Source organism: Castor canadensis, chromosome 4 (genome assembly GCF_047511655.1).
Source record: "Castor canadensis chromosome 4, mCasCan1.hap1v2, whole genome shotgun sequence".
Lineage (NCBI taxonomy): Eukaryota > Metazoa > Chordata > Mammalia > Rodentia > Castoridae > Castor > Castor canadensis.
In genome coordinates this window covers 178,384,829-178,399,828 of record NC_133389.1, presented here as the reverse complement: position 1 = coordinate 178,399,828, position 15,000 = coordinate 178,384,829, and the positions used below count along the sequence as shown (strand labels likewise).

At 45.3% G+C, this 15,000-nt stretch overlaps 1 protein-coding gene across 3 annotated transcripts in view; it reads right to left on the bottom strand.

The window, feature by feature from the left end:
• Nucleotides 1-3,728: 3,728 nt before the first annotated feature.
• Nucleotides 3,729-15,000, bottom strand: part of Efhd1 (EF-hand domain family member D1) — a 54,671-nt gene continuing 43,399 nt past the window's right edge. For 2 of the 3 annotated variants that reach the window (XM_074072007.1, XM_074072005.1), the window contains exon 3: nucleotides 7,196-12,882. In XM_074072007.1, the coding sequence (XP_073928108.1) occupies nucleotides 12,583-12,882 (300 nt within the window). In that variant the 3' untranslated portion in view covers nucleotides 7,196-12,582. Of the gene's footprint in view, nucleotides 4,868-7,195; nucleotides 12,883-15,000 lie in introns of those variants that run through there. The other variant, XM_074072006.1, reaches the window with a different exon arrangement.

Sequence of the window (15,000 nt, the reverse complement as noted above, 5' to 3'; positions counted from 1 at the left end):
AGACCACATGGTCAGGCCCAGCAAGGTGAGTAGACAGATAGGCAGTCTTCTTGGGCTAGCTAAAAAAGGGGCCGCAAACAGAACAGAGGAGCTGGGTAAGTGGGCATCCACCAAGATGGGAATGGGGCCAAGAGAGCAGCCAGGACTGGACACTTTTGGGCCACTGTAGCTTTAGGGACCCAGCGCTTGGGAGGAGACAGAATTGCAGTAGTGAAGGGTAGAGGGTAGAGGGTAGAGGGGGACCCATGTGTCCTGAGCACTGAATGTGTTGGCATAGAATCTGCCAGGTAGGCAATTGTCCTCCCCATTTTCCAGAGAGGAAACAGGCTTGGTGAGGTCTGAGTTGCTAGTGTCTGAGCCCAAATTCCCAAGACTCATGGGTTGGTTTGTTTTTCCACGGGATGTGGACTCATCTGCCTCCAGTGGGAAAGGTATGCCCACAGTCTCTGCTGTCCCCACTGTCAGAGCTGCCCCTTGGGGAAGGCCCTCATGTTAAGGTGTGAGGTTTGGTCCTCAGTGTGCTGGTGTTGAGATTATGGGAGATCTAACAGGTGGAACCTGGTGGGAGGCCCTTAGCCCACTGAGGGAGCTAACCTCAGAAGGGCTCCCCTCACTCTGGGAGTCCCGTGTACTCGTGTGATCCCTCCCTCCCACAATGCTCCTGTAACTGTGATGCCATCTGCCATGAGGTCATAACCAGGGAGAACTGATACTAGCACCATGCTCTCAATTCTCCAGAACTGTGAGCTAAATAAACCTCTTTTCTTTATAAGGCTCCCAAGCTTCAGGTGTTTCATTACAGTAACACAGGTGCCTAATATTAGTGCCAGGGATCTGTCTTGTCCATCTCTGTCTGCTCAACAAACCTGACATGTCCCTGTGGAACCAACATGCAAAGACTGTCAGTTTCATGCCAGGCAGCATGCTAGGCCTGTAGGGAAGGCAGAGAAGTAGAAAGAATGCTACAGGATTTCAACAAAGAAAATCTCAGGGTAGAATGGAAACCCTGAGAAGGGACTCCTCACCTAGCCTCAGAGCACCAAAAGAGCTTCCTGAAGATACTCTCTGAGCTGAGCAAACAATGAAGACGTTTGCCAGTAGAAGGGAGGAAGGAGGCAGCAGAGGAAGCAGTGTGTGTGTGTGTGCAAAAGTCTGAGGTGTACCATTTTCCAGGAACTGTCACCGCATAGACCTGGACTGCACCATTCGGAAGGACAGAGGGAAGGGAGGCGGGGTAACATATGGAGTAAGGTAGAAGCCAGGCACAGTGGCTCTTGTCTGTATTCCTAGCTACTTGGGAGGCAGAGATTCTGAAGGTCATGGTTTGAGGCTAGCCTGGGCAAAAAGTTAGCAAGGCCCTCTCATAGCAACAGGTGTGACGGGGCACAGCTATGAAGAGGTGTAAGTTGAGGAGGATCACGTCCAGGCTGGCCCCAGGCAAAACAAAACAAAAAAACAAGAGAGATCTTATCTGGGAAAAAAAAAAAAAAACTAAAGCAAAAACAGGCTGGGGGCATGGCTCAAGTGGGAGAGCACCTGCCTAGCAAGTGTGAGGCCCTGGGTTCAAAACCCAGTGCCACCAAAAAAAAAAAAAAATTTCACTGCCCCAAGAATCCCCCCATGCTCAATCTACTGATTCCCCCGCCCCCTGAGCCCTGACAATGACAGATTTTTCTCACTGTCTTCAGTTTTGCCTTTCCTAGGATGGCATCGAATACTACAGATCCTTGCCAGGCTGGCTTCTTTCACTTAGCTACATTGCGTCTCCGTTTCCTCCATGGCTTTTCATGGCTTGGTTGTGCATCTCTTTCCATGGTTAATATTTCAGGGTGTAGCACATCTTGGGTGCTTCCAAGTTTTTACAATTAAATCCCCTCGGGTGAGGGGATGGAAGGTAACCCTTGCTAGAAAAACAATGCCTGAGGAGCTGGCTGTGATGGTGCAAGTCTGTAATCCCAGGGCTCAGGAAACTGAGGTAGAAGAATCACGAGTTCTAAGCCATTTTGGGCTACATAGGAAAACCTTATCTTAAAAGAGGGGGTGGAAAGAAAGAGAGAGAAATTAGAGAGAGAGAGAATGCCTAAGAACTGTATGTAAGTCTTGACATAAGTTTGGGCAGAAACAAGCCAGGTGCCAATGGCTCACCCCTGCAGGCCTAGTTACTCAGGAGACAGAGATCAAGAGGATAGAGGTTCAAAGCCAACCCGGGCGAGTAATTTACGAGAGCCTATCTTGAAAATACCTAACACAAAAAGGGCTGGTGAAGTGGCTCAAGGAGCAGGCCCTGAGTTCAAGCCCTGGTGAAAAAAAAAAAAAAAGTTTGTGCAGAAACATTCTACCTGGGGAGCAAAAGGTGTTCTTAGGACAGGGGGCCTTAGCAGGCCCCCCAAATATACTGGAATTATTCATAGAAAGACAGGCATTGGTCTGTTACCAGGACTGGTGACACTCCAGGGAGGAGTGTCCAAAAGGAAGGAGGCATCCGCCTGGCCATTGGGTACCAAGTTCATGGTGTTGTCGCCAAAAGGAACTTTAGGACACACTGATACAGACTAAGAAAGTTTATTAGTTAAAGCAAAGTTAAGAAATGATAGAAAAAAGGTTGGGAGTATGGCTCAAGTGGCAGAGCGCCTGCCTAGCATACATGAAGCCCAGAGTTCAAACCCCAGTACCACAGAAACAAAGAAACAAAGAAACATCATATACAAGCCAGCAGTGCATGCTGGCACATCTGATAACAGGTGTAATGAGTTGCTCTAACATCAGGGCATTTATGGTGGAAAAAGTAGGTTGAGGGTTGGTTTGGCTCAAATTTACCTTTAGGACAAGTGCTCCCTTTTGTCCCGGACACCTGGTGCATTTAATTATTCTTGCTGTTACACTGTTTTATCAATTGGGCCCAAAGATTTCAAGGTTGGCCCTTTTATTAAATTTGGGTCACTATGACAATAGGTGTCTGAGCATCCCTTGAAACAAACGTGGGTCCTGCCAGTTGCTCCTTTTAAGACAGGAGTCCATCCTCGAGATACGTGTTTTCCTTTGTAAACACTTTTTGTGCCCAGAGGAGTCATTTTCCCAGGTGGCTTTTCCCAAGATAAGTGTCTTAAAGCTATCTTTGTTGAGTTCCCAGGGTGCACTGATTATTTGGGCAAGCAGGCAAGGTCAGAGGGAGAGAGCTGCTCTCTTGCCTTTATATGAAATGTTGCAGCTTGCTGAGGGGGTGTAAGGCTTGCAGCAAAGAACACGGTGCCTGTGTGCTTTCAATCAAGCCACTTGTTAACAGTGTTTATCTCTGAGTTCCTGACTCTTGATTCCCATGCCTCATTTCCCCTGATCTAACCTGCCTTAAGCCCTCATCAGAGTTTCAAGGGGTCTAGAAGCAAAAGAAATTAAACTTTTTTAGCGAGAGAGGCAGGGTTTGAGACAGGGTCTTGAGGCCTCAAATTCTCTCTGCCTCAGCCTCCTAGTGCTGCAAGTATAGATGTGCACAACCACCCCCAGCTTAAGAAATTAAGCTACAGATCTCACCAGCAGCTAAGAGCATCCTGATTGGTAGGAGGGGGACAGCGACTGACCACCTCAGAACTCTGAATGCCACAGAGTGAGAACCCACCGTCTGTTCCTATTCCTACTGCACGTCAGGAGCTTGGCGTCAACAGCAGCTCAGAGATGGACTTGGCCCCCCCTATGAAACACACTCCCCTAATTCAAAGACAACTAGAGGTACATTTATGTGATAGCCAAGTTAATTTGCACAGTTTATTGGAAAGGAAAGTTATAAGGTAGAAAGGCAGATGTTTTCTTTATTGTAAAGATAGTAGTTACAAAAGAGAAGAGACAAAGATAACATTAGGAAATTTTTTTTAAGAATACAAGAAACCCCTAGAGCTCATGAGATTTAAAAGAAAGCTGTCCTGTGGGTGAGAACATCTTTACCTCAACAGCTTGAAGCTAGATGATGAAGATGGCCATGACTTTGGGCCTTTGAGAGACTATGGATATGTCACTTGGGAATGCCAGGGTCCACGGAATGATTTGCATAGATTCGGAGTTAACAGGAATCTTTGTAGGCATTTACTATTATTTCTATTGCTCCTTTCATTGTTACATTTAAGTCGAACAGTAGTTAGAAGGGGGAAACTAACGGGCTGAAGTGGGAAGACAAGGATTAGGAGGAAAGAGAGGGTGGGCCTAGGGGCAACGCCCTCTCTAGTGGTCTGCTCTCCAATCCCACCATTGCCATAGGATAAAAGGCTATGCAAAGGCAACCTGCAGAATCTAAGGATGGGAACAGGGAAGGTGAGGAGTGCAGAGAACTGCCTGAGAAAATGGGCAACATGTCCTTTAAGGATCACGAAAGAAAAACTTATCTGTACAAATGAACACAGCAGACTGCTTGCTGATGTTGAACCATAAAGGGACTGAGGGGGGCGGTGGGGGGCGGTGGGGGAAGTGAAGGTCGCCAAGAAGAGGCAAATCCTGGCTACAGGCAAGGGCAAAGGAGCAAGGTAGAAGAGAAGAGAGCATCCATCAACCCCCTCCAGGGGGCCAGGGCCCTGGGAAGGATTAATGCAGCCTCTGGCCAACCTGGGGAAGCTAAGAAGGAGGCCTGAGGCACCGGGGTCTGGGAGGCTGGGGGTGGGGGAGCTGGCAGGGGTGAAGATGCCAGGAGCCCCATCTTCCTTAGAAATCGGTGAGGCACAGCTGAGATCAGAGGTCAAGGTCCTCAGGACTATGTGCTGAAAGTAGCCTTGAGCTCCCTGAAGGCTGCTTGGCGCAGCCTCCTCTCCTCCTCCTCCCGCTTCCGCTCATCTTGTTCGGCTTTTAACTCAGCTTCGAACTTACTGGCAGATGACAAGGCCTGGGCCTGTAGAGAAAGGACAAACACAGATGGCAGAGTAAGGGCGGGAGGGAGATGGAGATGTTGACACATGGCCTGCAGGGGCCATGCCACACTCCTTCCTCTGGTCTTCACAGGTCTGCTGTTAGTGCAAACAAAACTCAGCAGACTTGTTTCTGGCTTATGCATGCTTCTATCTGCTGGCACTTGAGGCGTATCACCCACAATTTTCTGATATCGAGGATCAAACCCAGGGACTTAGATATGGTGGGCAAGCTCTGCCACAGAGCCACACCCTCAGGCCTTACCCACTTTTTTTTTTTTTTGATTCTTATAATTGCTCATTTTATTTTTTTTCTCCTTTGTATTGTTGTTGTGCTGGGGTACACTGTAACATTCACAAAAGTTCTTACAATATTTGGATTCACCCCCTCCATTGTTCTCCTTTATCCTCCCTCCCCCATTCCTGAAATAATTTCCACAGGTCTCATGTTTCCACCTACACACATGAGTATGCAATATCTCCACCATATTCACCCTCCTACCCCCTTCCTTTAATTCTAATATTATAATAACATTGTTATATTCTAGGGGAAAAAACAAACAAACAAAAAAAAGAATCCTTTTTTTCCCTGGGGTTGCATCCTTCATCCCATGGGAAGGGAAAACCTTTGCAGCAGTTTTCTCTGAGTGTGTCCATTTTTACTCAATTCTGCTTTTATATTGCCATTAAAATTTTAGGTATAGCCAGGTGCCAGTGGCTGACACCTGTAATCCTCGCTCCTCAGGAGGCAGAGATCAGGAGGATTGCAGTTCAAAGCCAACCCGAGCAAATAGTTCTCAAGACCCTTTCTTGAAAAACCCTTCACAAAAAAGAGCTGGTGGGGTGACTCAGCGAATAGGCCCTGGGTTCAAACCCCAGTACTGCCAAAAAAAAAAAAAAAAAAAAAGAAAGAAATTAGTTATAAGTCAATCATTCTCAACTTACTTCTAAGTATTACTTTTGTTTGTTGTGAGTGGGATTTGGTGTCATTTGGGTTTTCTAAACCTAACAATTTGTCTTCAATAACATCAGATCAGATAAGGCCATCTCAAAAATCCTCGATTCTAGAACTGATTTTTTCCCCCAATGTCTCATCAATTTGGTACAATTTCTGAAAGCACACTGAGTGTGTGTATTGTTTTAGGAAAGGCTATTAAATTGCTCTCCAAAGCAGTTGTTTCAATTTACACCCCCACTGTCATGAGTTAGAAGTCCTTGTTCCCCACAATTTGGCCAAAGCTTATCCTTAACATTCTTACTTTTTGCCAATCTGATAAGACAAAAAAACTTGTCTATCAGATTTATTTCCTCTTTGGCAAACTTTTCCCTTTCCCCATTCTTCGACTGAGCTGTTCTGTTTTATTTTGTAGTTCTCCCCGTAGTGTAGGGTACGAGCTCCATGTTACATAGTTTTCTGACACTTTCTCCCTTTTTCTTTTAACTCTCAGGTATCTTGGGCCACAGAAGTACTTAACATTTTGATGTAACCATATTTATCAACTGTTCCTTCTGTCTTGCATTTTACGATTACGGGTTGACTATGAAATGTCCCCAAGAGGCTCATGTCTCTTAAACCCCTTATGTCCCCAGTTGATGGCACTATTTTAGGAGGATTTGGAAACTTCAGAGGTGAGTCCTAGTTGGAGGAAGTGGATCAATGTGGGGGAGGGTTAGGGGTATCTTGTCCCTGACCCCTTCCTGTCTCACACAGTGTTTCCTCTCTGCCAGGAGCTGAATAGCTCTCTATTGTCACCCACTCCCCCCCACCATGCACTGCCTAAGCACATAAGGCCCGGAGACCACTTGAACCAAAGTGAATCATTCCCTTCAGTTGTTTCTGTCACGTATTTGATCCCAGCAGTGGAAAAAAAGTAACCACTACATGTACGAAATAAATACGAAAAAGCCGTCCTCTTCTGATTGTTTTATTACACTTGCTGTCACGCATGCTGTTCAGTTACCATGTCCAGTGTGCTCCGTGGAGGGAACATCAGATGACAATGATCTCTTGTGAATGAATCACTTCCCGACTCCACGCTTATCCATATCCCGCTGAGAGCTTGAAAGCAGCCTCAGTGTGAATATTTACACCATGGAAATCAGCAATGCTACAGATCTGGGTTTGATTTATTGTTTCATCCACTATCTAGACAATCTTCTCTTTTTTTTTTTTTTCATTTTTCTTTTATTATTCATATGTGCATACAAGGCTTGGTTCATTTCTCCCCCCTGCCCCCACCCCCTCCCTTACCACCCACTCCACCCCCTCCCACTCCCCCCCTCAATACCCAGCAGAAACTATTTTGCCCTTATCTCTAATTTTGTTGTAGAGAGAGTATAAGCAATAATAGGAAGGAACAAGGGGTTTTGCTGGTTGAGATAAGGATAGCTATACAGGGCATTGACTCACATTGATTTCCTGTGTGGGGGTGTTACCTTCTAGGTTAATTCTTTTTGATCTAACCTTTTTTCTAGTTCCTGGTCCCCTTTTCCTATTGGCCTCAGTTGCTTTAAGGTATCTGCTTTAGTTTCTCTGCATTAAGGGCAACAAATGCTAGCTAGTTTTTTAGGTGTCTTACCTATCCTCACCCCTCCCTTGTGTGCTCTCGCTTTTATCATGTGCTCATAGCCCAATCCCCTTGTTGTGTTTGCCCTTGATCTAATAGACAATCTTCTCTTAAAGTGATGAAAAAATGAATGTTCAACATGCAGGTGACACTTAAAAGTGTGTGGAATCTGTTGTCTCTCCATTATGAAAAGCTTCAAAAATTGAGAGAATATTCTTTTTTTACCAAGAAATTGCACAAATCATTCAGGAATAAAGTCCTAATATACATCCTCTCATTTTTTTCTTATAAATTTTAGCTTACAACTTCAGCTAACACTCATGTGGGAACTGCATTCTTTTGTCTATTGGAACCACAGCTGACTAGGGATACAGGAGCCCTGCAAAAATCAAGGAGTGCCTTCTCTGAGAATCAACAGGCTATAAGGAATTGACAGGGACGGCAGTGCATATTTTTATTTGTAAATTATGTGATGCGTAATTGCTTATAAAATGTGTAATAAACTTGAGCATGTATATAGTTTGTTGCATATATAGAGAGCCAGTTGCTAAGCATTTACCAACAAGTCACTGATGACACAGTTGAAAGTGTGTCATCTTCAAAATGGGACAATCACCCCTGCTTCCAAAATATTTTTGTAAGCATTAGATAAAATGAACGTGAAACTGAAGTACTTGGCAGAAGGTCTAACCCAGCCTCAACACTCACAAGCTTGCTAACTACCCCGCCTCCCCACCATTCAAGGCCAGATCAGAGGAAGAGGGAAATTAGAAATCTTGTCAGCTGTGACTTCCTTCTTTTCCACTACAAAAGTCCTCCTCTTCTCTGGACTTAGTCACCTCACTATCTTCATGCTTTCTCTTCCTGGACCATTTCTGTGTGACCTAAAAAACAAGCTGACATCTTCTGCCAACTACAAAGCAAACCAAACAGTTCCTCCCTGAACCCAAGCTGCCCTTCACTCCTCAGTCCAGGCCTTCTTGAGACAGGAGAATCAGTCCTCAGGGCTGTTCCTCCCAGGTCCCATTCACTCTCCATCGACTTCAATCTAGCCAACATGTTGAACCTGATCCCTCAAAAACCTTTACTGGTCTGAGGATGGAGTTCAGTGATAGAAAGCTTGCCTAGCATGTGCGAAATCCTGGATTCAATTTCCAGCACCACCAGAAAAAAAATCTCTACTGATCTAATTGCTGGGCCAAGACCTTTTGTTCTTTATCTAATTTAATCTCTTTTTAAAAATTTGTTTTCTTTCTTATTATTTTATTAACTGATTTGTAGTGCTGGAGACTGAATCCAGGGCTGTGAGCAAGTGAGGCAACCATTCTATCATCCAACTACACCTCCAATGCTAATCTCTTCCTAAAACTGCTCCCCAGGGTTTTGAACCTTTGATTATTTCTTCTCGAAGGCCTAACTACCAGCTTTCCCCACTGTGAAATCATCATGACATTTGCCATTGGTCAATGCCTTTGTTTCAACTTGCACCTGTGAAGAGGGTGCCTGCTGTCTGTGTCACTGAATGATCGTGAAGCATCCATTTTCTACCCTCTTTCTTCCTATGGGAAGTGCCCTTGGCACATGGAGACTGACTCCACCCCTGGCCCAGGAGGAGCCAGTCAGGACGATGATATTCCAGCCCTGGCCACTGGAGATTCAGGAATGACATGTGTGGACGAATTACTCCATGGTCTCAATAGCGAGTATCCCATTCTCCCTGGGAGCATAGTATCAGCCAGACATGGAGATCTCCAGGAAAAAAAAAAAAAAAGACACTCTTGTATCCTCCTATATAGCAAGGTGTGGTCAAGTTCTGCCCAACAGGAAATAATCCAGAATGATCTGCAACCAACATGATGCCCATCAAAAAAAGGGATACCTTTTCTGTGCCTGAAATCACCTTGGTCTTCATACAAAACCTAGTTTATAATTTTTCTTCCTCAACCCACTCCCGTTCTGTGGGGGAGGGGAGGCTGTCCTGATTTAAATCTCAGCTCTTCTCCTCATGGCCCTACGAACTTCATGGCCGATTTCCCTCTCCCAATCTGGTGGCCAGGAACACTGAGAGTTCTAGAGCTTCCAGTTCATCCTTACCTGTCCCTGGTCCCAGTTGCTACCTTTGCTGGATCAACATTCTTCTCCGGACACCTGTGAGATCTTTCCCCAGGCATCTGCCCTTGTAGTGCTTCTCCTGAGGAGGGTTCCCCAGCTCCTGCAGCTGTGCTGTCTGAGCCTGGCTGTGCATTGGAACTACCTGCAACTGCTGGATCAGCTACCTGCAACCGGGTCCCACCCTGGAGAATTCCAGGTAGATCTGGGTAGGGCCTGAGAAGCTGGTCTGCAGATGGTGCTAGCACTCAGCAGACTGGGAAGATGTCTGTCAGCCTGGGGACAACTAGAGCTCCCTGTTGGAGTATGTCCAGTCTGTCCAGAGGTCATGTGACCTTGAAGTCACCTATCCACATGGACCATGGCATACCAGAAGGTGAGAAGTGCTGGTCCAATCCCCTGGTCTCTGCACTTTCATCTTGGCTCTCACTCCCAGCCGTGTCATCCCTGCTGCTCCCCACCACACCCAGTGTCCTCACTGCATTTGGACATCTCCTCAGCCTCCAACACTGCCTACCCTCCATGCATCAGAGTCCTCAGTCTTGTTCCCACGGCTGGAACACTGTGCTTCCTTGATTACAAGGTGAATCCCCATTCGTCTCAGAATATCTGTCACTAATGTCAGCTGCTTTGTGACCTCTCCCAAATCCGAGAGGTGATGCTCTTCATTGGTCATTCATACCAACGTTTATTGAGGGCCATTACACAGCAGGCGCTGTAATTACAAAGTTAACCCGCCCACTCTGCTTTTGAGTCTGAGTGAGGAGGCAGACATATAAACATGGCAAGTCAGAAAAAAAAATTATTGTTAGGCTTTTCATCTCTTCTCCTGCTTATAAAAAATGTACACTCGCTATAAAATATTACAGAAATATAAAGTAAGTCCCTTCTTCGTAACTATTACTAATACTTATGGGTATATTATCCAGGTTATGTTTTAATACTTTTTTAAAAATCCAAGTCACGCGTATCATTTTGCTTAATTTAGTTTGGATATCGGTCCAATCTTTGTGGGGGTTTTGATTGTGTGTGTGTGTGACAGATCTCTCTGTGTAGTTCAGGCTGGCTTCAATCACTTGATCCTCTTTCCTCAACATCCCAAGTGCTGGGATTACAGTATGCACCACCATGCCAGCCCACATTTCAATCTTTGATGGCTTCTTCAGCATGTGAAGAATATAAGAATATACCAGAATGGACTCAGTTCTCTGATAATGGAAGCTTTAGCTATTTCCAGTGTTTTTCTATTAACCACAGTGCTGTATGAACATCCTTGCCCAGACACCTATGTGTGCATGTGAGTGCCTCAGAAGGATAAAGTTCCAGAGGCAAAATGTCAACAGCAAGTCTCAATCTGTTCTACAGAAAGTTGAGTCAATTTATCCTCTTATTGCCAGTGTCCAAGAGCACCTCTAACAGAAAAAGCATAGCACTCCTTCCACATGGAACAGACACATGAAGGCGCAGGGGGACTTTCCTGGTGTGGACAGTCAGGTAAGCAACCCTTGAAGGTGTGTCTGAAAGGAGAGAATTTTCCAGGCAGAGACCTTGGGGTGGGGCTTCTGGCAGAGTGAACCAAAGGTACTGAGGACCAGTTGTGAAAAGGTCTGGCAGCATTGTCTGTCTGTTTGTTTTTGGTGGTACTGAGGTTTGAACTCAGGGCCTCACGTTTACCCAGCAGGCACTCCACCACTTGAGCTACTCCACCAGCCCTTTTTTGTGTTGACTGTTTTCGAGAAAGGGTCTCGAGAACTATTTGCCTGGCTGGCTTCAAACCTCGATCCTCCTGATCATTGTTTCTGAGTAGTAAGATTACAGGCGTGAGCCACAAGTACCCAGCTAACCTAACAGCATTTGAAGGCAGTGGATGGGGCTGGAGTGGGGATCAGAGTCAGAATATGACAGATTCTGAGTCCCCCAATAAGAAATTCCCAGGACTCATGCACATTTCATCACGGCAGTGGACTTTCCTGCTACCCCTGGGCCTCAACCCTAGGACCTTTCACAACAGACTGCAAATGTGACCCCATCAATGAATCGAGGGACCCCATCCCAGTGGCACCCGCCTTCCCCGCCTCCCTGTCACAGGGCGCTGACTTTCCTCACTGGGCTGCGTGTGCCCCCTGGAGGAGGGAGACATTGTGTTCACTTGTCCCTTGTGAAGGGGCTGTGTCTCAGCAGTTAAGAAAGGGTCAAACCACTTTCAGGATTGGACACATTCTGTTTGTGTTCTTGACAGTGTCCAATGAGCACACTAGGAATTTGGGTGACAATAGAAAGTGGTTAGGGGTCTGAGTAGGCTGGGATATGTCAACAAGGACACTGTCTCTGGGCAAGCTCCCGGAAAAAGTTCAAACTCCCCCAGAGGTTGGCAATTGCCTGGAGTGGCAGGGAGCCCCCAAAAGCTGAGCCAGGCACTTTCTCAACACTGCATATGTGAGTTCATTTAATCCTCAGGGAAATCATACCGTCACCCTCATCGTACAGATGAAGAGACCAAGGTACATAGTGACAACAAGATAAGCGAGTGAAGGACTGAGGCTACCTGGTACAGTATGGGCGCCCTTCCCACTGCACCCCTGCTCTGTTCAGCAGGGTGTACAAGAACTCTCTAGTCCCTGTGTCTGCAGATGTGCTCTGCAGAAATGGGAATAGCAGCAGCTAGCTGCAGGTAGGCTCATGGATATTCAATTACTCATGGACTTGGGAATGGATGGAACCACCAAGTTGGGCTTTGGGGCCATTGGCTGGAGAGTTCTTCCCACTCCCAACCACCGTCAATGGTGCAAACACCCACTCAGGGCAGGCCGCCCTGGACCCCTCCCCGCTGGTTTACAACTCAAGTGTGTAAGATGCAAAGATGGGGGAGCTGCTGCAGCAACTCAACTGGGGTTGGGGGAAGAAAGGAATTCTTCAGCAAAGTCTAGAGGGAGAGTAAATCTTGGAGCACTGTATCAACAAGCCCGTCTGAATCTGAAAGCAGGATTGAATGGACTTACCCCTTGGCTGTGTTTGTTTTGTGTTTAATTTTCAGCTAGCACGTGGACACTCCCCCATACCATTTTCCTGCTATTGTACATGATGTACCACCTCGTGCAAATGGGACAGTCACTGGGCACAGAGTGCCTGTCACATGCGCAAAGTGAAGGGAGGGCCAGTGGCTCTGCAGAGAAGGAACAGGCACCTACCTTGGCTTCGAAGAAGTCCTTGGCACCTTTGACACCCTCCAGGGCAACATCGATCTCTGAGAGCTTGGCCAGCGCCATCAGCCCGCTGTCCTCCTGCAGCTCCCCTGCTGCAGCCTTGTGGAAAATGAGCAGGAACTGTGGAGGAAGAAGGATGGGAGGGTAAGTACTGTCCAACGACCTTGGTGACAGACCCACAATAATCCCTAGGCCCAAGCCGACCCATTCTTGCCAAACATTTGGAAAGGTGCCTTGTGTGTGTGTGACATAGTTATTTTGTCCCTTTCCAGATTGCAAAAATAAAAACATGAAGTTGGAGGCGTGGATCACTGGTAGAGCCAATGCTTAGCATGAGTGAGGCCCTGAGTTCAATCGCCAGCACCAAATAAAGAAAGAAAAGAAAATGATATAAAACAATAAATAAAATAAAATGCTGTTATCTACCCAACCATTAGTGTCACTGCTAGGAGTCTGTCCCTAGGAAATTCACACAACAGTTTAAGCATTACCTATGAAAGCAAAAACCCGGCAATAACCTGATTTACAGCCACGAAAGAAAAGTCAAGTAGACCCATATATACTATTTTGAAGCTAAATAATGTTTTTGATGTTTCTTAAGATTGCTTACCTTCCTCAGTGTTTGCTAAAAGATCTTCCTAGGACCTGTTATGTTTAAAATATTTAAGCTCAGTCACTTACATTTAACTGTGTTTATGGTAATTAATTAATTACCTTTTATTATTTATTTATGTATTTTTGGAGGTATTAAGATTTGAACTCAGGGCTTCTCACTTGCTAGACAGGTGGCTCTACTACTTGAGCCACTCCACCAGCCCTTTTTAGTGTTAGGTATTTTTCAAGATAAGGTCTTGAGAACTGTTTGCCTGGGCTGGCCTCGAAACTTTGATCCTCCTGATCTCTGCCTCCTGAGTAGTTAGGATTACATGCATGAGCTTGCTTTTATTTATTTATTTATTTATTTATGCAGTGCCTGGCTTGCTTTTATTTATTTATTTATTTTTATTTATTTATTTATCAGAAAGGGCTCTCATTAGATTGCCCAGGGTGGTCTTGTTTTTCTGGGCTCAATTGATCCACCAGATCCAGCCTCCCAAGTAGCTGGCACTACAAGTATGAACCACTCTACCTAGCTTATTTATGGTACTTTTTGACTTTCAAAAATTTTACATAAACTGTACCGAATCTTTTTCTTTTCTCTCACCAGAGTTATGCTTAGAAGAACTTTTCTTGCCACCAAGATTACATCGACAATCAGCTATGTTTTTTGCCTACTATTTTATGGCTTCTTTTAAAAAGAATGTAAATATTTAATCTCTGAAATTTATTTTGATCTATCATGTGAGGGTAATCATTAACCTTATTTTCTTCCAAATGGTTATTGAGTAATCTGTGTCATTTATTAAATCATCTGTCCTCTTCCTCCAGATTCAATATGTGAGACCTGAACAAATCAATCTTTGAAGACAACTGCACTAAGACCTTCACAGAATAAATTCTTTTTTTTTGTTTTTTGCAGTTTTATGACTTTATTCCCACTCAGCAGTTAGCTTTCATCCACAATTGACTGTAGATTTTTGCACATGGTAATAGGGTCATAGGTCACCAAAGTATCGGTCACAAGAGCTTGTTTAGCAAATCTTCATTCTAATTATGTTTCTGGATAACTGCACCTGGACATTCCTTATTCCTTTGGTCCAGACAGCTTTGGTGAGCCTGGTATCTATGCACACATCTGGAGTCCCCACATCCTTCATGGCAAATTTCCAGATCTCTGAGTGCCTGAGGGACTCGATTCTTAAAGCCCACTCCATGGATCTCCTTGTGAATGTCAATGGTATATTCTCAAGTCACCACCTCCCTTCTTTGCAGGAGCCATTCTACCAGTCCTAAGTTGGAAAGAGAGTAAATTCTTAAATAAGTAAATTGGCTAAGCTTGAATGGTTGGTCCTTCATCTTCCTGTCCTCTCTAACAAAGCAAAGGTTTTCAGGTGCTGCTTAAAATTCATAAACCTTTAGGGAAATTTCAGGTTTCCATGTCCTGTTGCATGGCCGTCTTCCCTAAAGAATGCCTTTCTCAAAGGCAATAGAACATGTCACCTGAAACACAGTGACAGGTCAGCAACTTCAACAGGTTTTCCAGCCTTTTACTCCCATGGCTCTTACTCCCTCGAGGGAATTATGTTATGTTGAGTGAAACCCTAACCTTCTTCACTTTGGGGGTCTTCAATCCATTGG